The sequence below is a fragment of the Gambusia affinis genome, linkage group LG20 (genome assembly GCF_019740435.1).
Source record: "Gambusia affinis linkage group LG20, SWU_Gaff_1.0, whole genome shotgun sequence".
Classification (NCBI taxonomy): domain Eukaryota; kingdom Metazoa; phylum Chordata; class Actinopteri; order Cyprinodontiformes; family Poeciliidae; genus Gambusia; species Gambusia affinis.
This window is the reverse complement of record NC_057887.1, coordinates 19,897,935-19,923,732: the sequence shown is the minus strand read 5'-3', so window position 1 is coordinate 19,923,732 and position 25,798 is coordinate 19,897,935. Positions and strand designations below refer to the sequence as shown.

The following is a 25,798-nucleotide window of genomic DNA, read 5'->3' as shown; positions in this document are numbered from 1 at the left end:
GAAACAGCATAAAAGAGGGCCAGCAGCTGACCCACTTTCCTCCAGAGGGAAGAAGGTGGAGAGTGGAAACTTTGCTTCACTGACAAAACCAGGTTTTTGTATGTGTGTGTATCTTTTTAATAAGAAGATACACACACCTAAGTTACGTCTTAGACCTTTTCAGCTATCTAGAAATATGAAAAGTTCAAAAAGAAACACTTTTTCTTTTTGAAAAAGGAGTTAAATAAAGGAGACCTGTTTGACTTTCGAGAATGTTTTCCTCAAAAATTCAATTCAGCATGATTTGCTTTATCGAACACACCATAAGATCAATGACTACCTGACAGCAGTTTGAGAGACTGGACGGTCAGCAGCACAGGAGCACCATAGGGGACTGTGCTCTCATCATTTCTTTTCATTGTGTACACCTCCAACTGTTCACCTCCAACCTCCAAATCCCTGTCATCTGCAAAAACACTCCGCTGACTCGGCATTTGTTGGGTGAATCAGAGATGGACGAGAAGCGTTGGTGGATTACTTTATAGCATGGAGTGGAAACAATCACCTTCACTTAAATGTGAACAAAACAAGAAATTGATTGTTGATTTCAAGAGAAACAGGGTTAGGTCAAACACTTTTTCCATCATGGGAGAAGACGTGGAGGTGGTTGAGAACTTTAGGTCCTTCAGTGTTTGAAGAAAGACTCTGCATATTTTCTATAAGTCTGTTGTGCACACAGACCAGCACAGGAGATCCGTCCGTAGCTATTAGCATCTATAAAAACTCTATGAAGAACCTTGGTTACTATGAGTTACGACAATATTTAATTTCCCTTTGGGATTAATAAAGTATTTTTGAATTGAATGTTCTGCCATTAACTCTAACCTTATGAGCGCATATTAAGGTCTCCCTTCAATAAATTAAAATGACACAAACAAACAAGACATAAGGAAAGGAGAGAGGGAGAACAAGTCATCAGTTTTTAAGCCACCCTTATGTAGCAATCAGCCACATACAGAGTGGCCAACATGTTTCTCATTAAAAACTAATCTTTATGCACTAAAAGCGGTTTAGGCACACTGCCTCCAACAACTGGTGGAACAAAGTTTTAATTGAAATTTCAAAAGCTTACAACACTCTGTAGAAAGAAAAGGGCTTCCATTAATAGAAAGGTTGGAAGGATGATCATGACAGGAGGGCGTGTTTGTCTTCGACAGAACAAGCTCTTCTTTCACAAGACCGGACTCCACTCGACCTTTCAGCCGTAACGACAAGGAGCAAAGAGGGAGTGACGTGGATTAAGTGGCAGAGGAAAGAAAAGCAGCAGACGGAGGAAGAGAAGCCTAGCTGGAGAAGCGGATACAAAAAGCACAAGAGGAAACACTGGAAGTCGTAAAGCGTGTTCAGCAGAAGGATGAAGAGAACTGCAAAGGTCAAAGAAGTGAGAATGAGGGAAGGAGATAAAAATGTAGAACAGAACAGGCTTTAGTGGAGTGTGTGTTTCCAGGACGTCAAAGACATCTAGGCAAGTTTTAAGCAGGAGCAGAGGGCAAAGGATGGAGTTAAAAACAGGGCCTGAGAGTAATCCCTCCCTCCTTCCCTCCCTCTCCTTCTTCCACCCTCCCTGTCTCTTCTTCCTCTCTGCCTTAGGAAGACACAAACTCCCCTAAATCCCTTTTACCAGAACTCCTGCTGACTGTATCTAGTCACCCGAAAGGCAGTTGACATAATAACCCCCCGGAGGCACTCATGCTTGTTTTCAGCTTTGCCTTAGTAAGTGACACTGTAAAGACCTACTGACCTGGTCAGGTCTGAGCCGTAACTGTCACCACAGAGACAAAGAACGCTGCCTAACCTTCTGTAATGGTTCAGTATTAAACACACCAGAGCGGTATGTGTGTGTGTTTTCCCCCATCTATTTACAGGATGGCTCTTTGTCCCAGTCTTCCGGCTTTCCATTTGCTGCTTTCACAGGAACCATTAAATGTGACGTAAAGGAAAGCAAGCACACACGTACACAATACCATGCAAACTGAAAGACATCTAGCAAGAACATCACAGAAAACAGACCATTAGGCATACACACAACAAGACTGCAATCAGGGAAGCCTGAGAGATGAGAAGGAAGGGTGGGGTTTATAGTGCTGTATCTAGCCAGGCCATCATATGCATGCAACACACACGTTTGTACAACAGACATGGTGAAGCCTTTCATGCAAGCCAGAAAGAAAAATCCAGATAGTTGTTTGGAAGACATATGTTGTGGAAGAGCTCCATTTGGAGCTCTCACCATTCGACCTACTTCTTATTTAGTTCTGTGTGTTTGTGTAGAAGCACCTCCACCCCTTATGACTTCATTTGCATTTATTTTGCTTACTCTTGACAGAAAAAGCACAAATGGACAATGGCTTCCCACAGGTTACTTTATCAAGGCAATAATCCAGTTTGTTTTTGATCTGATCTTTTCATTTTCGTGCAAACTTTCTGTTTCCCTTCTAGTTTCCCAATGACCTTTTCTGTGCTTGTTTGACGTTACTGTGCAAGGACTTAAGATTCAAAGTCAGACAAATGAATTTTGACAAGCTGTAGTAAAAACTCTCATTGGCCAGAAAGTGAATGACAACAACCCATTTTCCAATTAAAGTTAATGTGGCCAACCATTACCACACTTCTGACAATAACTCTGGGTGAGTATGTATACATGAACCATATTCCTGCTGCAGAGTTCACTGCTGAGCAACAACAGAGCTGTCATCCCAAAGAAACCATAATGAGATTTTTCCTCACCTCAAAAACGTTTCAATATGGACTCTATTCCCAGAATATTCTGTCTGCAAAATAAGGGCAAGGACAAAGCTGGATGTAGAAAACCAAGCAATTTGAGGAGGGGTGAGAATCGTTGGGGTAGAGTGTGTCGTCCAGAGAATCCTGCTGGTGGGGTTTCTCCCTCCTGGCTCTCTGGTGTCCACTATGTAGAGCAGACACCATCTGGCCAGCAGGAATGTAACTGAGGAGGGGGCTGGAAGAGTTAAAGGATCTGCTGTCTTTACAGGGGGTGTAGGGAGGTAGATAGAGCATTAGCTGTAGATGCATTAACCATTTCATGACATACACTTTAAATTAATTAAGGCCTGCACAGTTGGTTTTAAACCTCATACATCTACAAAACAAGTTTGTTTTACTGAATGGCTATGGCTGGTATTAATGTTAAATACATAAATTTCCGTCAATAGAGTTGAACAGTTAATATTCCTCTCCCTCATGTCAACAAAGACAAATATTCATCCCCAAAATTAAAAGCAAATGTTTATCAAACTAGTGCAACACTGCCTTAAAACAGTTTGCAAGAAAAAAATCCAACTTATTTGTAAAGCAGCAGAATGCGGACTAGCCTAAAAAAAAAAAAGCTTGTCAAACTCCGAGCAGTATGTTAAAAACATCAGAATGTCCAAAAGATAATATCCTACACCAGAAACACATTTACCTGAAAACAAATGCAAAATGTTTTGCATATTCAGTCTATACTTTCTTGCTATGATTGGTATGTTATATTTTAGCAGCAGTAAGAATAATTAGTGCTTTTATGCTTTAAATAAAAGCAATCTATTTATGTTACTTTCTGTTTTAAAACGTCTTGTGTAATTCTAATAATACCATGGAAACACGAGCATCTACTACAGGTTCATGCCTTATGTCTACAGCAAAATTCTGTTTCTATAATCTGCATTATCTTTCACAACTCTGAAGAAGAAACTCAATTTGTGTAGATATAACTGCAAAAGTCCCCGAATGCAAGTAAAGATAAGGCATAAAAAAGAAATTCCTGTTTCAGTGAGGTCGGCAAACATTGCTTATTAATTCTTTTTCCAATCTGTATAGGAGCAGCCTGATGGCCTGGTATGGTTTACTGATTATACATTAGAGCATCCATGTATTATTCATTGATGTTTAATGGTAACATCTGTTACTCACATGGGCATTAATGCAATGGCCAGCGGGTAGACATGAATGGAAAGAGTTGTTTTGAGGACACATGTTATTCTCATGCTTTGTTTTCATTGGTGATGTTAACTGACATGTGAATCCAGCATGGGATAAGTTTTATGCAATAGAAAGTACCCTGTGTATAAAAAAAAACCCAGAGGTGCCATGCAAGAAAAACTAAACGGGTTTAGGATTTTGATTCAGATGCTGGAAAGGGTCCAACAACTTTATAAGTATGTCTTAGCTTGAGGGTGACCCCTCGTACTCTTCCCTCTGGACATCCTTGCTGTCCCACTATCATTTCCCTTCTGCATTATGTAAATATTTGTACTGGAAGACTTCTTGCAACAGTTCAACTATAACTGAAAGCAAATGAGAAAAAAGATGGAACCAGAAAAAAAGAAAGAGGGATGGGTATGTGTGGGTGGTTACTGTCTAAATTACTGCAGCCTCCTTTTACAGTTAAGTTGACATATTTTATTTAACTGTTAAGTAACACAGCCAAGTAGTGCACAGGTCAGGCCAGGGAGAACTCCCAGAGAGGATGAAAGAGTATCAGTAAGAACTGAATGCTGACTTTTTTCTTACTCATGTTGTTACATTCGACTATTTGATCATCAGCAAGACGAGTTTCTCACTCTACGTTGATTTCAGAAACTTGAAACCTTTACAGCAGCAACTAAAATGCAACATCACTTTAAAAAGGTAAGAGTCATTCAAGACCAGATACTTGCTGATGCCGACAATACTAGATGAAAAAATTAATCAGTACAGCAAAATAAACCCCTACCTTTCATCAGTACAGCAGACCGCCAGTATTCACAAACCAGAGGAGCAGTGTTAAAGCTAGAATCCATGAATACTTGAGACCCCCGCTAAAAATGTTTAATACCTCCCTACTTTAATAGTTCAAACAGTATACACTTTGTCATGCATTGATACGCACAATGGAAACCCTATTGGCGCTAACGCATAAGGTAACATCTACAGTCTTCCTTATCTCAACTCTTGGGCTCCAATCAGCAGCAAGGAAAATAAATCACTCTCCTGAAAAAGCTGCTACACAAACACCAGTCAATTTTGTGTCACGTAGAAACTGTATCCGAGTATATATTGTCCAAAGATGTATTTTCTCAATATGCTCTACAAAAAAAAAATAAAAATACATGACGACAAATGACAGACCAACAGATAGATAGTACAGTGATTTGACAGAGAGAGAGAGAATATTTGGTCAGTTAACTTTGAAAAGGTTTTGGGAAGGATGACTTTGCACAACTATCAAGGATACAGCACTGTAACATGAAGCCTAAGACACATTGTAATTTTTCATTTGAATATTTTCACTGTTCCAGAAATTGAAACCTGATTATTTCCTGGTTATGTTCAGTTGAACTAAAGGGGAAAAATTCCAGTACAGAACAAAACATGTCTCTGCAGCAGAGGCCCTCATCTGGGACACAATCATACACTATTTGGAGGAACTCTTGCCTGAGTTTAAAAAACAAGATTCCTGCAAGGGCAATGCAACACCAGCCTCTCCTGACTGAAAAGAGTTATTCAGGAGATTAAAACCAGATAACCTTCACCTTTGCTTATCAACGACAACAACCTCATTGTTCAAGAAAAAAAAAGAAAGGAAAAAAAAAGCCACTGGAATCTGCATAAACACCTTCTTCAGAGGCGTTTTCTTCTTGCCATCTTGCACAACTCTGTGTGAATCAGGGAGGTTTGGGGAGGCCTGTTGTGACACCAGCAGCTGGGATGCCTTGGAACAGAAAAATGACAGGTTGGTGTGCCTCAAATTCCATAACCTATAGGTATGAGGGCTCAGTGTGGTTCATTCAGTTCATAATGTGGAAAAAGCAAGATTTACTTCTAAAACGATAGCTACCACACCTAAAAATAACTGACAACTTTTTTTCTGCAACTGCAAAAAACAGATCATAGATACTTCAAGATTAGTTTAGTCTCAAGGGAAACCATTAAATATGTCAAAACTAATTAAATGGACGCAGGACTGTCAACAGCTGTACAATGTAAACCAAAGTCGACAGTAAGGGTGCATTTAGTCAGTTTAATGGAACTCTGGTGTGTTTGTCTAGAAAGTCCGGTTCACTAGGGGCGGTATGAATGCACTATCAAACTCTGATGTGGACCAAAACAGCGAACTCTGGTCCACCTAAAAACCAAGGTCTCAGTTCGGTTGAAACAAACTCTGGTGCAGTTTGAATGCAAACGCTCCAAAAGCAAGAAGTGGACAAGAGCAAAGAGCATTCTGGGTAAATAGAACCAAAACAATCACTTGTTATCTAGCTCTAGCAGAAGAAATGGTTTGTAGGGTTTTAAAAAAAAGACTAATTCTACAACCACTAAAATTTCATGTCACTCTATTTTTGCTTACATTTGGGGAAAAAGGAAGTTGCACTCGTTTATGTGTTGTTTTCTTGAGTGGTTCTTGGTGCAGCGCCACCACAGGCGAAGGGGTGAACAGGTTCTCATCTTTCTTTTCCTCCAATTTGAAGTTATTTTAATAAGAGTCAACAGAAAGTGTCAGAGTGACTAGATTTCTCAAAACTGGAGCACAAAGGAAACTTAAAATAAATGTTAACATAAATAGATTCGAGAGCTCAAGCTGGAATAATTTATTTACTGTTTTATATAAAAACAATTACATTAACACATTGTTGTTTTAAACTCACATGGCATACAGTATGCCCTCAATAAAACAAACATCAGTTTTTTCTATTTCTTTGCTATTTAATTATTAATAAGCCTGATAAAATATGCCCTTACAATAAACAATCATTCACAATAAGTCTACATCCATGAAAGAAGTCATAGAAAGCATTTCTTTGCAGAACAGAAAGTTGGTAAATAGACCTAATTCACTCAAGGTACAAGTATTTGTGATTTCTCCGTTTTTATTCACATTTCCTCTCTGGAGAGGTTTACTATTATTCAATCTGACTGTAGAAAAACAATTGAGCAGAATGTGAGAACATGACATAAATACCATAGATTTACAATTGTTAAAAATGAAATTCAGTTGTATTTTTATTCACAGTTACTACAGTGTCGTAACTATCATACCACCTCATTGCCTGGAGCTACAAATTGCTCAATATGTTTGACACTATGTGCATTGCCTGGGCAGAACGACACAGACAAATAGATCTGTTTCAAAACTATAATAATGTTAACTGTGGGGAACTACAAGAATAGTTCTCACCACTGAACCGAAGGAAAAGGTTTTACGGAGTGGGGGTATTTCAACTTTCCTAAAACTTTTTTAAACTCACTTTGTTTTTACAGCTGGGTTTGCACAGCACTGTCCCAAACGTTGACCTCTTACTATGACTGTTTGCAGAATAAGGGTAGCAGATGAAAGGGTGCAGGAAAAATCTAACAGAAAACACCTATTAAACTGTAACACCATGAGCAATTCAATAAACTTAACAAGTGAACGTTAAAGACAAAAAATAGCTTGATGGGGTTAAAGTGTTGTGAACGGAGCCTTGACTAATGCAGTGACAGACCATGAGTTTATGAATGACAGGTTGACTTTACCGTACCATACAATGAACAACGAGTGATTAACATTTCCTTTTAAAAAAAACACTGAAATGACTTGATATCGTCACAGGAAGCGCAGGTTTTTTGCTAACCCCCGCCAGCAACAATAGAGAAGTTACGCTGCAACGACTCATTTATTACGAAAACGTAGAAATAATCTCGCAACTTTATACCCTGGAACAACATACCTGCGCTTTGTTTTAAATCTGAGGTCTCTTCAGAAGCCAGGAAAAACAACTAGTGCACAACAACAACGTCTGTGTGAAAGTAGGTACTACAAAGTGTGAGGAAACCACAGAGTATAAACGCTCATCAGCTGTTTTTTGAAAAGTTCCTGCTAACGTTAACCTGAGCACATCGCTCGAGGCGGTCGTTGACTTTCCGCCAGAGAGAGCGACCGTTAACCAGAGCAATGAGAGAAAAGAAAAAGAAAATCAACACTTACCTTCTTCTTCAGAATGCAGTCCGGCTTTAAATGCACATTCCTCGCAGCTCAATGCTCGTTAGCAAAGCTTGCAGCGAGTGCTCCGGTGAAGTCCGGTCTCTTCAAACTTAAAATGCCTTCTGGCTCCTGATTGGTCAGATCTCGCCACAGCGTTGCGTTCATGAGACGCTAGTAAACGCCCCATTCTCTATTATCTCTTCGAATTTTATCTGGGACCTTATAGTAGCCTACGAATCATTTAATAGAAAAATGCTAATCTTTTGAACACAGATAAATAAACTGAACCTGCTTGGTTTATTTGTCTCGCAAAACAAATTGATCAAAGATAATTTAATGGTCTGCTCTCTTTGTACAGAGAAGAACAACCTAAACATCCTCTGAATTCAGATTTTGAAAACATTAGCAACTTCTTCCTGTGTGAATAGAGTACAGTACTAAGAACGGAGCAAAAAAAAAAATGTTTTTTCCGATCAATTCGTAATTCATAGGTAAAACAGTGTAAAAATCGAATTCACTGTAATGTTTTTACCGGTATGCTTTTAATTCATACTTAAGCTCATCTATAATGTTGTCACATTACTTCAAGATAACATGGTACACTTAAAGGTTTTGGAAAGCCATAACAATATCTAGAATTGCATTTGACCTGAGTTACATTAATACTGCTTGAAACAAGTAAGAAAACAAAACAAAACATATACTGCAGGCATGTTTTTACCTTTTACTGAAATTATAAATCTCTGTAGCTTTACAATAAATGAACTTTCTTTTGCTGACATTTGCTTAATATATGCTGTTTAGTTTATACGCCTTTTCCTCACTTCATTGTGTGTCACTATCCAAATCCAAACTTTACTTTGGTTTCCAGTACATTCAGATGCAAAACCTGCCTATGACATTATACTGTAGCGCACCCTACTGCTCAACCTAAAACAATATGCAACATGTGGCATTTGTTTTGTGGTTGGCTCACACAGTGTAACAGTTACACAGCGATAAGCTTTACTGTTTTATGTAATTATTAACCCCTGAAAGCTCTAACCAGAATTGTTTGCCTCTTTTGCAGAGATAAAATAACAAAATTATATGCATTAGACGTTCAGGTTTTCAGGACGGATTTTATTAGGTTTTCCTTTGTTCTAACATGTATTCTGAATTAAACTATGAGTTTTATATGATTGCTTATTCTTGACATTCTGAAGGTGGAGCTTTAGTCAATGATTAATGCAGTTTTAGGACTGATCACGGTAACATTACAACCTTTTGATGTTGATCATTATACCCACGCACAGTCTCATACATGTGCATTCACATGTAAACATACAAACAGGCATTACAATGTAATAGATGAATCCATCTGACTGTAACTGCTCCATCAGCTACTTTTCCTTTTATTAATTTTGAACATCATAGTGAACGCTGAAAGCACAGGTAGTGATGCAGATCATTTCATCTTCAATGCTTCAGATTAGTTGGGTAACACCAGACAGACCTGTAAAATAAACACCTGTTAGTGTGGATGGTTGCAAACTATCACTGCTGTAGCCACAGAATCCAGCATGGTGGCGAAGGTGTGAAGATTTGGGCTTAACGTCTGTATACTAAATAACTAGGGTCAAATGTGAAGCTTTGTCCAAAGGTTGAAGTTTTCCTCAACCTGGTCTCTCAACAGGATTCTGGCCTAAGAATGAGCAATTAAAATCTGCATACAATGGCTTAACAAGAAAGGAATCAGATGCTCTGGTTCAAGCAAATTACAAAAGCTGCTTTTTATGTGTAATAAATAAAAAAAAACATTCAAGCTTTCTTACTTCTTTCACACAGTTTTTTTTTTTTTTTTATAATTTTTACCCGATGTATCTTCCTTTTCAATTTGGTTTGTAATAAATAATCTCAAGCCTAAAATTTTCTGTTTTGTGAAAAAAATTGTAGTTCCAAGTAAAACAGATTCAAGCCTTTGACAGTATTATCAGAAATGAAAGTGGTAAAAGATCATTACAGGTCCTGACTGACAGATGTTTCTCTTGGCAAGTGGAGACTTTACAGTGGTGAGTACCTTGTCCGAGCTCATGAGAGGACATTTCCAGTTGTACAGGTAGTAATGGACACTCTTATCGCTGATGGTGAACTTGAGCTTTTCCAAGAAACTCATGTTGTCCATCACATCAAGAGCACAGAAGACATCAAAGCCTTTCTGTTTGTGGAAGGAAAAAAGAAAAACAAAGAAAGAAAAGTGTGGGCATTTTTCACTCCACTGCTTGTTAAATCAGAGATGCTTATATTCAGATAAACTCACAGCTTTAGCCAGAACCAATGAGTCCTGCATGAGGTCAGCCACCCCAGTGACATTACAGACGGCGTACAGAAGACAAGCGGCTCTGAGACTGGTGTGAACTGGATGGTTTAGGACCCTGGAGGAGACGGCATAGAAACTCACCATGTCAGTCAGAGTACCATTGTCCGCCTGTGTGCGAGGAACGGAAGGTCAGTCAATTTTACCACCACCGCAGCGCAGCTTAAATTCTTAACAAAAAAGTTTTTCTCTGTTCAAAGGAATTTAAAGTACAGATAGAAGAAGGTCAAACCTCCAACACGTAGGTGTCATTCACATTCTCCTTTGGTAAGAACCAGTGCTCTACTTCCTGCAGCGATAAGATGGGGCTGAGGTGGAAGTTGGAGAGGTTTTTCTCAAGTAATGAAAGGACCCTTGGAGTATCTTCTTTAGTCATAGGACGCAGGCCCTTTATCTTTGTCACCTTGAAAAAAAATATTTAAGAAATCCTTACTGCTTAAATTAGTTCTCTTAGGATATTTTTACAGTCTAACACCTCTGTCCCTTCAGTAACAATAATACATGTTTGTCTCTAGATGGCAGCACACACTAACCTCAGGTAAGCGGTTAAACTTCAAGGCTCGCTGCAGATTCATGTTCTGCTTTAGACAGGGGTAGTTGACCTCCATTAGCTTACGGGGATTCAAAGGGCGATGCCACTGGCTGAGAGGATTCATTAGTTTATATCAGGGATGACAAAGGCAGATGTTGCTTTAGAGGAAAAATATTGTACATACAGTGAGATCACTGAACAGAAAGACTATTACAAATGACATGTATGGCCTTGAAAAAGTTTCTGCCACCTTGCATTATGCTACATAAATTTTGAGTGAAAGTAAAACATCACATGATTGTCAGAATGTCTATACTTTGTATGTACTAATATTTAATAGAATGGATTTTTCAAGTATCAGAGCTGCAACTCTTTTGGATTTGCACATGTAGAAACTGGATTTTTGCCAGTTTTTCTTTTAAAATGATTCAGGATCAATCAGACTGGATGACAGAGCCAGTAAAAATAAAAATCTAATCTCTCCACTTAGTTGCAATTTGATTTGGTCTTATCTGTAACTTGGTAATTTGGCGTGTAAAAGGTACTTTGATTAAAAAAAAAGACAAAAAACAAAATTATAGTAGATCTTGCTGAATATGTAGGTTTGTTGTGCTAGAAGGTGAAGCACGCACCTTTTTCTCCTATGTCTCTTGCAAGGCTTGTGGCATGCTAAATTTTAAATGTGTGCCACACTTTTCAGATTTCTTTGGAAAAATAATTTAATCTTCCCTCTCCTTTATTATTATCCACTAGTTTGTGTTGCATTGCCCCAATTCTGAATGAAACACATTGAATTTGCATAAGTCATGTTGAAAAAGGTGGTAAAAATGTAGGCAAGGTCATGTATGTACACATAAGAAAAATGCAATTTCAAATAACTGATGGCTATGATTCTGCTTTGAATTTACTTTAATGTGACTCAGTCATGTGCAGTAGCTACCTGCAGGAGCTTATTGGTGTTGGCAACACTGTGCCAGCTGCATAGACAGCCTGGTAGATCCCCTGCTGGTTGACCCTTCTGGTAAGTTCCCGAATCAGAACTGGGGTCATCCGCTTGAGGCGCAGTTTCTTATGAACACACAGGAATTTGACCTGCACCAACCCCTTCTTCCTGTGAGACAGATTTCAGGCTCTTGATTTTGGGTTTACACACACACACACACGCACACACACACACATACCAACGCGCACACACACGCACACACACACATATCTTTGCATGAATTTATGAGCTACTCACGTCTCGTAAATACGAACATCAGCAGGTACAGCAGCAATGAAACCGACTAACTTCTTATTTGCGTCTACTCTCACGCCCAAGTTCCACTGGAGCAGCCAGTTTGGAGGCTGTAAAGCCCTTAGGAAGAGATCAGTGACACTTAAGTATGTCTCTGAAAAACATGTTCACTTTCAGTACATTTCTACATGAATTTTTTTTTTCTTTATCTTCAGGGACCAACGGTCAGCTCTAGCTCTTCTAAAACTAATGACAAATATTAAATTCAAAGTAAGCGTTAAATGGTTTGCTGCAAGTGGCCCAAAGGGTTGGAAAGCAATCAATCCAGAGCTCTAAAAAGAAGGAGATTAGTACAGGCAGTTTGCTTACTTTAAAATAAACAAGCTGAATTTATTGGGCTGTGACAGACCGACGAAGATCTGTGAAATGCTCTCAACTGAACATTAATTGGGGGTAGGTTGAAACAGAAATGTCCACTGGATTATTAAATGGACTGCATAAATATTTAAAAATTGATTGATAAGGTACTATTAAACACAGCAGCTTACCACAGTAGATACTCAGGAGAAAAGTTAAATCTGATTGTGTTGTCGTCTTCTTCCATGTAATTCTCATTTAGCAAATGGCACAGCTCTCCCAACTGTGAAGAAAACCGGAAAATAAAACAATTCTTTTAACCTTATTTGGCTGGGTCATGATTTTAAAAACTGTCCACCAGAGTGAGCAGCACCATATCTGGTAAACAAGCCTATCTAAAACACAGGTTGTCAAGGAAACAACAGAACTACAGGGCCTTAAAAATGTAGTCATACCTTTTAAATGTTTTCACATTTTGTCACATTACAACCAGCTGTTTCAACTGTTCTGATAAGGCCTGAGAAAACCTGAAGAGCAATAAATACACGTTGTCAAGAGGCTGTAGAGATCAACATAAATCAAATTACAACCAAATACATAAATATTTGTGTTGAAATGTGACATAATGTGAAAAAGTTCAATGCTTGAATACATTTGCTATTTTTGGATGTTTTATGCCATAGAAATACCAGCTATTGTTTGGCTTTCCTTTAAGATGAGTTTCAGATAGGTTTGTAGTTATTGATGTGTTCCAGTGGTGATGGTGTGTGATTTACCACAAAAGGACTGCTCAAGTCCAGAGTATCCCAGGAGAATCCCTGAGGAAGTAAGCATGGTTCACTCCGGATACTGGCATCCACCTCCTCGACTGGGCCATGAGTTGTAATGTGGTCACCTGAGCGAAGCCAAAAAAAACAAACAAATGAAGTTTGCCTACTATCACCCTTAGCCATACGTACCGAAAATGACAACAAAGTAGTGATAAAAAGAGAAACAATTCCAGGGAACGGAGGAGAAAAGACAACCCAGCCCTGAAGAAACTCAACCCCAGCCTCTCAATCTGGATCTGTTTGGGAGCGTTCCCATCTCAGCTGTTCTGGACTCTGTCCACGCTGGTTGTTGCGGTTCCCCGGGCCCCGTCGGCTGTGACTTACAGAGCCCGAAGGCAAGTTGGTGCCTGAGTCTGCCGTCTGCTTCTGCTAATGACTCTATCACAGCTATCCTCCCAGTTTTCATGTGTGGTTTTAGGAACGTGAAACCTTTAGTTGGGTAAAGTTTGCCTATCCAAGGCATAAGAAAACTAAGCAGCCGCTTAGGGCCCCCTCAATGGAGTTTATTTATTTATTTTTAGTAATTATTTCTGTCATTATAATATCAAAAACACAAAATTTCACTATGAAGTTATTTGTTTTTACAATAATATATATTTGATAATGTAGAAATCATTATTTTATGGATAAAAAGAAAAATAAATTGCTCTTGGGGACCCCTGGCGGCCGCGGTAGGTACCACACACTTCGCTGGTATGAGCTGCTGTGCAATGTGCAGTGAGCATCCAAACGTCCAAAGCTCCGGTCAGAAGTTAAGTAAGCAAAACAATGTCTCAAAAAAGGACTTATCTTGTGGGGAGGGAGAAAAGATAAAGGAAGAATAGGAAAAAGCCAAGATAAAGGTTTGTTTTAATATGCCTTGGTAATGTAATGTAAAAGATTTGTAAAGCTACTAATAGAAAATTAGCTTTAAAGCGACCTGGAACGGTCCAGTTCAACAGCCAAACATTTATGAAAGGGTCTTGGTGTTTGAGTAAAACTGAGTTTTAACCTTAAATGAGTCGATTCTCATGGTTGGCTCCGTATATTTCTGAGGTATTTTTGGCTTCAAACCACCGTGTTTGGTAATAATAATTAAAATTTCTCAATGTTTGATATTGTCTAGCGAAATGTTTTTACATAGCTGCTACATCGATGGGCTACTCTATGCTGTAGTTGGGGATATGTTGTTTGCTGCAGAGTGTAATCATTTTGTGGCTAAAACAAACAATATTTTTACATCAACTTCTATGTTATGTAAAACTTCTGTTAAAAGCACCGATTGCAGTTTTCTGGCCGATCCCTGGTGAGTGATCTTTAAAAAGCCTGACCTGCCGATTTTTATTTTGGCTGATATGAATTTTTTTGTCTGAAATATAAATATATATATTTTTGCTAAATGTAGCAAGAAAGTCTCTGAGAGTTGGCATCAGTGGGGTGAATATTGTTAACTGTAAATGTTCAGACCTGACCTGGTGGGCTGTTCTGTCAGTCAAACCTCTCACTGCAGAGCAGAAGAGGACAGAGACTGATTTTCAAACCTTTGCTGACCAACATAAGATTAGGAGATAAGATCAGCTTCACATATAAATATCAGCAGATCACGATCCCCCAAAATTAAGAAAATCGGTACCCAGAAATCAACTGACCGATAAATCAGTTGGCCAATAATTGTATCCTATATTATACATGTATATAGTGTAAACAGTATGCCAGAGATACAATAAGTTTATAGCAGGTGTGTGAATGACCTAATGATCAAACTACTGATTGCAGCCAGTCTACATTGTTAGCAGAGGGCCCCAAAATCAAATTTCACTTAGGACGCCATGGAGGCTTGGGCCAGCCCTGGCAATAAGTTATTTGGCCTTGGCTGCTTGCAAAACCACCTCTCAAGGTGAACATAATAGTGACATGCTTCATGAGTCACAACACCACTTCAGTCAGTTTTCATTTTATTATTTTTGTAGCTCAACCTCTAAAGCCTTCCACTTCCCCAGGTTCAAGGTGAAGCCGTATCCATTTTTTTTGTTTTACGAAAAGGAAATAAAAACATCTTCACAGTTTCTTGTTTTTAAAATCTTCTTTTTTAAAATCAAGTTAATAAATTCAATTTTTATCCATACATCTATTAATGATTTCCATGTATCGTTGATGGGACCTCTAAAGGTCACTGGATGAGACATGGGGTAAACCCTGACCAGGTCACCAGTCCATCACAGAGTAACACAAAGACACACAGGACCAACACATGAACACACACACGCTCACCCCCACGTACATACAAACCCAAGGATAATTCAGAAACTAATTAATCTAACAGTCATATTTTTTGATTGTGAAATGAAGCCAGAAATACAGCGTAGAAGAGGAGAACCTGCAGAAAGAACCCAGGGTGGGATTCGACCCCAGAACCTTTTGTAGTGGTTAACAGAGCCAGCAGCTGCACCACTGTGCAGCTCAAAAATTCATATCAATGCTCTGATGATTTTAAAGTAAACATGCATAAATATCTATATCAAGGGTATAATGGTTCCTTACAAAATGAGTCATTCAGTTCATGACATGCCACGGTTCTGGGGGTGTTTTGGTTTTTATCGGCATATGCATTTTGATTATTTTATTGTTTATCTGTCTTGCTATTTCAGTTCATTCTCTTGTGCTCAGTTCTTAGTTTATTTTTGCATTTTATTTGTGAATTTTCTCAAGTTAGCGTTAATCTTTCATCCCTCTGGATGTTGTTTTTCCTCCTCAGCTTCTCTATTTTATTACCCTTCTCTCCATCTGCCTGTTTCCTTCTCTACCCTATGTTTTCTTCTGACTTTGCTCCTACTCCATGTCTTGTTTTCCTCCAAAGTTTTTTAAGTCTTCCTATCATTTTCTAATAAACTTCTCAAATCACTACCAGTGGCTATTTTTCCTTGGGCCCCTAGTAAAACCCTAAAACATGACAGGACATGTTTCTGCTGCTTAGCCAAGAATTAAATGGTGAACCAGCAGCAAGACAATTTCTGTCAGAATGTCAGAATTCACATGATTAGAATATATGACCATGAGGTGAGATGTGGAGTAGAGAGAAGCCGCCACATATCCCCAGGTCGGCGAACCATCCCGGGACATTAGCTTTTTTCTATCTCTACTAATTTCCTGTCTGATCTGCTGCACATAAATGCCACCAGTGGTAGAAAAACCTTTTTAAAAAAGAATACAGAACAAACAGAATTGTGTTTTATTACTTAAGATAGTCTGAAAAACAACAGAGTTTCTTCTGGTCTTCACAAGTAATACTTCAAAAGCTCAACTGCAGAACTCCAGGCACGTCCTCACAGGTGCTTTCCACTTCAGCCTTTGTAAATATAGTAAATATCCTCACTTTGGATTTCTGGCCAATCACACAATAGTTCTCAGATACCAGTTCATTTGAGGTATGGACTGCATATCTGGAGATAACCAAAGCGATGGTGTTGAAGCCCACATCCTACATGCCGATTCTATCGTTCTGTGATAGAAACTACAATCAGTTTTTATGGGTTACTCCCAATTTGTTTCTCTCTCTTCTGAATCTGTTTCCACTAAGAAAACATAAGCTACAAACATTTTGGCAGATTGTTTAGCCTAGAACTGCTTTAGCCATGCTTTTGTACATTTTCAGGCAAATTGTGATATACTTAATGTCCACAATGCCTCAACCTTTGTACCTGTGGCCATAGTGCACAGGGATGCACATTTTTCCAAAATGGGAGAAAAAAATATCCGCGGTAGGGTTGCTGTCTCCTAAATTCCATCTCTTTTGTCCCAACTACACTACTATTGCAGATGTAAATAAATTTTGCTCATGGAGACACAAGCAACACAAAGCAAAAATGTACAGCACCTATATCCTATTGTCTCTACAGCAAGTTACAAAAGTCACCAGAAAAAGATGATTGCTAACTTCTATGTTTGGCTGCTGATTGTTTAACTCCTGAGATTTTTCATAAAATTTTTGTTTTGCCCTTTAAACCGTTATAACACAGAAGCACACAGTGTTCCTGAATAACCACTAGGTAGTGAAAGTTGAAAATTGTCTTTAAAAAAAGAGGGCCATAAACATTCACCCAGTGTACATGTCTTGACATTTTCACCATAATGGCATCTAAATAAAATTCAGGTGATCTACTTCAAGTTTTAAGAGGGACATAATGTGCACCATGTGTTGTTCATGCTAGCAGCAGCACATCCACAGGCTCATCCACAGAGATATTTGACGACCAACGTCATTACTGGAAAGGAAAGTTGGACCTGCTTGATACTGCTAAATCTAATCAGAAAACTGCTTGAAAGATTATTTTGAGACAAAATGCAAAAGAAATTACGGTAGCTTATTCATTTACTCTGACTAACTTTTGCAAGCTAGTCACTAAAATCTAGGTTTTATTATGCAGATTTTGGAGATTCGTATAAATATTAAAGAGCTATTAAAACGTAATATTTAATATAATCTAACACATTTGCCTAATTACAGAATAATGTATTCTATAAAGTCATAAAATCATAATAAGATGAAGATTTTTGTTTTAAAAGAATGGTCAGATTTTATAAATGCAGATTTGAGGAGGTTAATGTTGATAGAAACACTTTACATTTTTACTTTCTGAGGTTGAAAAACTTCATGTGTCCAACTGCACAATATCCAAGTGACTATTTATCTCACAACGTATCAGCACATAACCCAAAATAAGGAAAGCTATCTGTCTCCAAAGTATGAAAAATGTACTTATTCTTCTGCTCTGATCAGTAATATATGAATGTAATTTACACTTTTTCCTGAGTTAACAGAAACCTTACAGTGAATCCTCATATTTAAACTTCTGATCTACATAACCATCATGACAGGATGACTTTCTGCTTACCCAGTTTGATGACGGGCTGTGTGTCCCAGAAGCGGTAGGTGTGGTTTTTGGCCTGTTGCAGGGTCTTAGGCGAGCTGGTGCCCAGAGAGAAGAGATGAAGGGCTTTCTGTATCTCCTGCTGTTCCTTTTCTGGCAAAGAATCCAGCTGGCCAAGAGCACGAAAGAGGAAGGACACTTTACTGTAATTTAGCACAAAAACCCTGAGCTCAACTGGCCAGCTGCAAAATATGTCAGCATGAGTACAGCTAAGCAGAGAAACATGGTCGTTTAACCCTAAAAACTCTACTTAAAAGAAAAAGGCACACCAAAGTAATTTTTTTAGTGAGTGTAACAATATTTGCTTTTATCTGTGGAGACACTAACCATAGCAAATGGGTCTCTGGGTCCCTCTGGTCTCCAAGCATTTTCTCTCTTTTGCTTCTTTTTGCTCTTTTTAAGACCAGCACTCTCACCATCTGTTGGCGCCTTATCCCTGAAACATATTAGAAACTGCTTCCTCCCATCCAGTGAAGTTAAACACAGTACACACCAAGAGTATTTTCGTACTTACAAAGACTCTGCGTCAGTCATCGTATTAGAAAGTGTCTCCTTGAAGCTGTGGTCAAACTGGTGCTGTTTTTTTTTTAAGTATTTGCAGTTGTTCCGCTGTTATCTATAGAAGCAGTGAGGGAGGAGATTTGTTGGTTCAACAACCCAACCCATCTCACACCCCGCTGACTGATAAGAGGAGTACTAACCAATAAATGCAACATTTTTAATAAACTTGTTTTATGTCCGTTTACATTGACAGTTTGGCATCAGATGATCAAAACAGCACAGCAGTGCAAAGGTTCTTCAAATGGCTAATCTTCATCAAATATTTTCCAATAATTAGGAAAAAGTATTCAATTCAAAATTCAGTTCAAAGATACCTTATTTGTCCCAAAGGGAAATTAAATGCTAATGTACCTAGTATCTTAGGTAACTTTTAATAACCTCAACAGTTTCATGACTGTTATGACATGCACTGCTAATCCACCTCATTTGCTTTTGCTGCTCTTCTTCTTGCTGTATGGTTAGAAATCCGGACAGAGACACTTTGCAGTTGGTGAGGTAAGGTAAATCTCTCACAATTCTGCCATTTAGCAAACAGAAGTACATTTGGTAATCCTAACTTTTCTAAAATAGGTAGATTTTAGTCTGTTTTAATATCAGAGAGCGTACTTTTGATAACAGTAGCTATGTTTTAAAACTTCTGCTTTTTAACTTTAAAATTTCTGTTCTTTTCGCATTTCGCATTTAAAAGCCCGCATTTGCCAAATGAATGAGGCATTGAGGGTCGTTTAAAATAACCAAATTAAATAAATCAGTTAGCTGGGCCGTAAAAGAACACGCTTCCTTCCCGCTGATCCTTCGTGGGACTTCTATAAACAAGTGCTGTGACATTTCTTACATCATACATGATGAACAATCTCTGTGCTTCGCCCCCAGGGACGTTAAGTGTTTTCCCTGCGGACTCCGTTCCGTGCCGCTTTGGATTTATTTGGTGCGCGCCGTCGCGAGCATCGAGCTCACCTCATCCGAATAACCATTTGTGCCTAAACAACCCACCAGGCTTTGATCCAAGCGCTTAAAACTAAAATATGCATGTGAAACAGACACAGACTGCATGTTTTTCATCTTTCAAAAGTGCAGCCTGAAGCTATTTTTGTCCATGCTTCACGCCTCTGTCTTATTATCCTGCCACTCAAAGCTAAATGCCACGAGGAGAAGGATGCTACTAACACCTGCCATCATTCAGGGCGAGGCAGAGGAGCTGGTGCGAAGTGGATAAACAACTGCTGATTGAACAACAAAGAGACAGAGGGCAAGAAAAGGCAGACGAGCACATTCATTATAAGGCTCAGGTTCTTCCAACATAACGCACACTACATTTTAGAAATTAGCTCCCAAATAACCAGGTCAGAGTTATTTATAATTCTTTCTTAAAAAGGGAACTTTGTTCTAGCAAGGCATTTAACCAAATTGGCGACACTGGGGGCACAAATGCAAACCATAAAGGCAGAGTGTGAGAGCTAAATTACCTCCTCTGTGAACATCATAAAGCTATTCTCTTCTAATCTGTATTTATCCCTATAATCATGGCTGTATCCAGTCTTTGTTTTTGTTTTTTTTGTTTAAAAATAAATGCAATTGTGTCGGCCTCAAGAGAGATGGAGCACTCTCAAACTGGTGAAAGAATCTGGATGGGCTCCTTTGTTAAAAACAAATAAATAAATGTAAAAAAAAATCACTCTTTTTCTCCCCCCTCATATTTTGGCAGGTGAATCAAGACAAATGGATTCACAATTTGAGCCTGCTTATGGTGAAGCCTGTCATGCGCTATAATTTGACCTCAGATTCTGTGACTTAAATGACGACAGCTTTTATGTACCGCATAAACACATTCATTTCATCTGCTGCGAGGGTGATGTGCTCACAGCCGTGGTGTGTGCTCAGCTGCACGCCGTGTCTTGGTGATTATAGTAGACATAAAATTCTGAAAGATTTCATTACATATAGCATAACTGCCCTTTAGCGCTCAGTCTTCAGCGCAGCATAATTTCAGTTATTCTGTGTTGAACATGTTTAAAGAGAAGGAAAAAAAATGTATTAGGAGTGGAAAAAATGTATTGAGTTAATGTAATACTTAACATCGCTCTTGATTTGTTTCACAAACTTCAGTATTTTTCATGTTTATGCGATGGACCAAAAAGAAGGTAGTTCATAATTATAATTATAAAATATTCTATAATTGTCAGGAACTGCGGCTTCAGCAGCCCCTCTGGGTTCCTTAGACATCCTTAGCCTTTCTTTTATCAACATGTGACCATAACCAACTTTCCGGTCCCTGCAAAAGAAAAGCGTGTGTTGCCATGGTGATGGTGTGTTAAGAATGACCGGCAGGTTTAGTTTTTTTGCAACACATTTTTTCCCCCACTGGTACTTATGGCCACTACAGAGTAATTAGCTAAATTACAGGTCAAATTTAAGTTTTATATATGCTGAATTTGGATCCTCAAGTTTTTTTTTTTTTGAGCAACAACAACAAAAAAGAACAAAAATAGGAAGCATGGAATGACTGCCCTTTTACAAGATATCAAGCAGAATTTTGTTCAGTATGAGTGAAGTTTGAGAGAACAGCAGACATTATGCAACAACACACAGTATGGATCTGTCCAGGAAAGCTCAGAAACACTGAGCCAGGAGTACTTTCTATGAAAAGAAAAAAACAAATCGAGTGCACAAGACCCTGCTTACAGCCGGTGCTAACATTTTCTCTGTGTTATCAAAAACAAAAAGCACTGCAGGTGGTTTTCCTGAGATCACCGCTTACAGAAAGCCAAGGACACTTGCATTAACGGATCCTAATGTGGTGGACAGAAAATGTAGCAGAATCTAGAAAACATTTATCATTTCTGATAACAAATCTTCTAAAATTAGGTAATATCAATGAACAGTGAATAACATTTGACACAGAACAGTATTCATTTGACAAATACTATAGGTTCCACAGGTAGAAGGAGTATGTGGCCATTTAATGCTTCTGTGGGAATGAAGAAACTAAGTAAAAAGCTGATGACTGATCTCTCGGCTAACAATTCATCCTTTATTTAAAAAAAAGCATTTAGCAACATGGTTGCACCTCGTGCTGATTTTGACTTAAAACTGATGTTACTTTCTTCTGGATATCCTCTCTTGTGAATTGGTGTAGGATGAAACTAAACTGAAAAGCATTAAAATACATCAACAAGATCTCCAAAAGAAAATGCTGCTGGCCATCACCCTGGGAAGGATTATTATGAGCCCTTGGAATTTTTTTATTTATTTTCAGAAGCCTAAAACATTCAAGGTAAATTTCACTCTTTTCCTGGAGTGGATGTCCCAGCACGAGCACATTGAGTTCAAAGCATGCAATAGTAAGAGAAATTGCAAAATACCCAAGAGCAACATTTCAGACTCTACAGAACTCAGTTAGCATGTTAAATGTTAAAGTTCATAACAGTTCAGTTGGAAAAATACTTAGTAAGTATGGCTTGTTTTGGAATTCATGCCAGGAGAAAGCCTCTTTTTTCTCTCTCTCTCTAAACAATGCAGCAGGACATTTATTTGAAGAGGGGAACAAAGGACAACAATATTAATGAGATAGATATGCTGAAATTGAGGGAGTTTTTCCATGAAGCATAGAGTACGCTCCATTTACTGTAAAATTTCAAACATGCAAAACAGTACATGGTAGAGTAAACGAGATAAGATTTTACAAAGTGTATTTTAAAGAAACTGTAGTGAGAGAAGACTGATTAAATACAGATTGAACCACTGTGTATTCTCTCTCTCTCTCTCTCTCTCTCTCTCTCTGTGTTTTATTTAATCCTGGTCTCAATCTCTGGAGGTCCTAATGTGTGTTTTTACTGAAACAAATTTTGCAATTCTCAATCTGTGTTTTGAAAACCTCGGCTTGAGGATCAGTCATTTCAAATTTGACCAAGGCATTTTAGATTTTCACCATGAAATGATAAAAGGCAATCCAGATTCTTTAAAACAGTAAAATAAACTTTACTGTTTCATTTATTAATGGTAAACTTCTATTTGGGTGTTAACTTTAACATAATCCGCTACCTGGTGTGTACAGTATTAAATAAATGTTGCTCATCATATTTAAAAACCAATCCTGGAGTGCAGTTCCATTTTCCTGGGTGCTGATTGGCTGAAGAGCAGAGGGCTGCATTGGGTTTTGAAGAAGAGCAGAGACGGTTTCCACTGTGTGACTCAATGGATATTTGATTTCTGAGCTACCTAAAAGTTAGTTATAAGCATTTTCAAAGAGCGTTTCAAGTATTTGTGTATTTTAGATAATTGTGGGCAAATTACCTCTTTTCTTTTTTCAAAATATGAGTTTTACACAACATCTCAAGTTTAAAAAAACCCTTAACCACATAGGGTTTATCGCTATTAGCTTAAAATTAATTCCCCATGAGATAGACTTCATTTGTCTCGTTTTAATATCACGAGGTCTCCGGCCCATGAATGCAAGCATGTGGTGGATGGAGGAAGATCTTGTTTTAAAGGACAAGACCTTGAACCATCGCCTCATGTACAAATATTAGTTAGCATATTTGTACACGAATCTGTTTGACTCTAGACCTTGTTCATGCAAAAACACAACGCACTGAGATCTAACAGGCTGAAAAAGAAAATCTTAAAGCTACTGAAATAACTCAAAGTTTAGAGAGAGTTCTGGGAGAACATACATACTTGTGGTTTTTTTCCAGTGATGAATAATTTTAGCGTTGTGGTTGTCCTTTGGCGTTTGCTGTTTTCAGTTCAGCAACAGAACATATTCAGATGTTTCCAACAATACCTCTGTAACTGTTAATCTTGCATTAGCACAACAAAACCAAAACTTTCTGCAGAATTTATTACTTTTATTTACGCTTCACATTTTTGTGGTGTGGTTGGGTTGGGACAGGGATTTGAGAGAGGGACATAAAAAATGTGCACACCAAGAAGGAAAAATATTATTGTCTGACCTGCTTGGCCTCTTCCTGGTGGCTCCGTTGTATGTTTCTGTTTTGTTTTTTTTCTTTTTGTGACTTTGTTTCTTTTAGCTGCATGCACAATATACAACCTGACTTTTACACCTCAAAAAAAAAACAAATATTCAATTCTGTGGCACAAATTTAATTTCACCGTAATTCTTTTGTTTGTTGGTCTTGTTGTTCCCCTTATGCATTTTTTATAAAGTCCAATCGGAGTCCAGCAGGAAGGTGAATTTTTCAACAGCTCAGCCGTCAACAAAATGAAAGGGAAATGAAGAGGTTTAAAAACTGAAGAAAACTCCTGTAGGTTTTTTACTCCCACCACATTTTCATGTCTATAATCTCTCAAATATAATGTATGGTTCAGTTGACATGAAATGAAAGGCTTTGGAACAAATGCAGCCCTGGAGATGACACAGACATACCTACAGTTAATATTCAACCACAAACTGCAGCCTGGTCATTTGTTGCTCTTCTGTTCAGGGGGTATCATGTTTGATGTGTGTGTATGTGCAAGTGAATAGTTGTGTGGCAATGCTAGTCTTGTTTCCTCCTCATACTTCTGCGATTCAGAAATTCCTGTTGGCAGCAAGAATGTGCAAGTTGATTCTTCATGTGAGGTTTACATGACGTGGAGGAATTTTTTATGTCCATGAAATGGTGCATATCTGGGTGTTAAATTGAGTAAACTGCTATGTTAAACTTGTGGAAAGGCAATGTACCGTAAGTCTTTTAAAGCCATTAGAATAAAAGACCGAAACACAACGAACGAACGATGTTACAATTTCCTCTTGTCACAAATGTTCGTTTGCATTGAGGTCTGAAATGCAGTGTCTGAAAAATAAAAAAAAACATTTTTAACTGATTGTTTTAGTTTCCAACTCCATTAAGCTGTCTAAACACTTCTCGCAGGATGCACTTTTTGACTTTAGTGAAATCGCATTCTGTCAGCGCTGACATGTGGTAAGCAGTGAAAAGAGACAAAACAAACAAGTGCCTGTTCTACAATATCTTACTTATCACTCATTTTGATGAGCTGTCTGGCTTGGAAAGGTTCTTAGCCTGAGGCTATATGAACTATATTATTTTTGTCTTTTTCAGTTTTTATATTATTTAATTTACATTGGTTTTTATATTCCTACTTGCACTGATTGAACAAATTAAAGTTCTGTTGATTTACATGTTTGACCAAGCTTGTGAAATTATTGGTGTATTGAAGCGTGCTGTGCCGGTTCATAGTTATCTAATAAATTTCTAATTAAGTACATTAATGTCTGTGTTTAAAAAAATAGAAACATTTTAAATCAATTCAACACTGGTTCTTTTGTATTGAATCGGTATCAGTTGGTATTTAATCTTAAATATCATTATTGGAAGTGAAAAAAGTGGATCGGTACATTCCGACCCATTACAAACACAAACGTCAGTGTACTTACAATGTTTTACATGATACCTTACTGAATCCTCTCTGAGATAAAAAGTTAAGAAATTCAAGGTGTGTAAAAACATTTTCAAGGCTTTGATATCAGAAATGTTTCAGGTCGTTGGAAAAATCTGCTGCAGAAACTAAAAGCTTGAATCCATCTCAGTGAAAAGTGACTTTTTTAATGGTATGTTGGTGAGCAGACTATTGTGGAAGATCAAAACATTTGATCTATAATAATAGAAGAAACTTTGAGAAAAACCCACACCTTCACCTCACCTCTTCTTTCCTCTCACATCTTCATCTGCTTAGTTCTTTCACATTTTTCTCCTCCTGCAAAGAAATGAGAACAAAATGGGAGACAGACATGCTTTGATTGTCTGAACCTCAGTAATTTCTTGGATTTAAGTGAGGCCAGGTTGGAAAGTGTCCAGCAAAACTCTTAAAATGTTGGCAGAAGAAAAAGTACGTAAGAGACATTCGTCTCAGAAAGTCTGTGGTTTTTCTTTCAGGTCTATTCTTTTGTTAACAGCGATCGTCCCCAGCATATGAGATTTTAATTTCATTTGGGCCTTTTATCCATTTATGTGTGTGTAAGTGAATCAAACTGTGCTACAACAGAGCTCTCTCCTTAGACGAAAAGTCACCATTCC

General features: G+C 38.1%; 2 protein-coding genes across 4 annotated transcripts in view; both read right to left on the bottom strand.

The window, feature by feature from the left end:
- Positions 1–8,097, bottom strand: part of svild (supervillin d) — a 48,661-nt gene extending 40,564 nt beyond the window's left edge. The window contains exon 1 of one of the 2 annotated variants that reach the window (XM_044102286.1): positions 7,985–8,097. The gene's annotated coding sequence lies outside the window, so the exon portion shown is untranslated. The remainder of the gene's footprint in view (positions 1–7,984) is intronic. The other variant, XM_044102284.1, reaches the window with a different exon arrangement.
- Positions 8,098–9,081: 984 nt separating this feature from the next.
- LOC122823062 (glycylpeptide N-tetradecanoyltransferase 1-like) lies at positions 9,082–18,767 on the bottom strand. 2 transcript variants are annotated; one of them, XM_044102295.1, is made up of 12 exons: positions 18,715–18,767; positions 18,528–18,636; positions 18,165–18,309; positions 13,240–13,358; positions 12,655–12,746; positions 12,110–12,226; positions 11,810–11,980; positions 10,871–10,979; positions 10,570–10,740; positions 10,281–10,448; positions 10,041–10,178; positions 9,082–9,476 (listed from the first exon to the last, which is right to left on the bottom strand). In XM_044102295.1, exons 1-12 carry the CDS (start codon positions 18,732–18,734, stop codon positions 9,453–9,455), a joined length of 1,383 nt encoding a protein of 460 aa, XP_043958230.1. In that variant the 5' UTR covers positions 18,735–18,767; the 3' UTR covers positions 9,082–9,452. The 2 variants fall into 2 exon arrangements, with proteins under 2 accessions (XP_043958230.1, XP_043958231.1); XM_044102296.1 differs by lacking the exon at positions 18,715–18,767 and having other exon boundaries at positions 9,101–9,476; positions 18,165–18,343; positions 18,528–18,634.
- Positions 18,768–25,798: the final 7,031 nt, after the last annotated feature.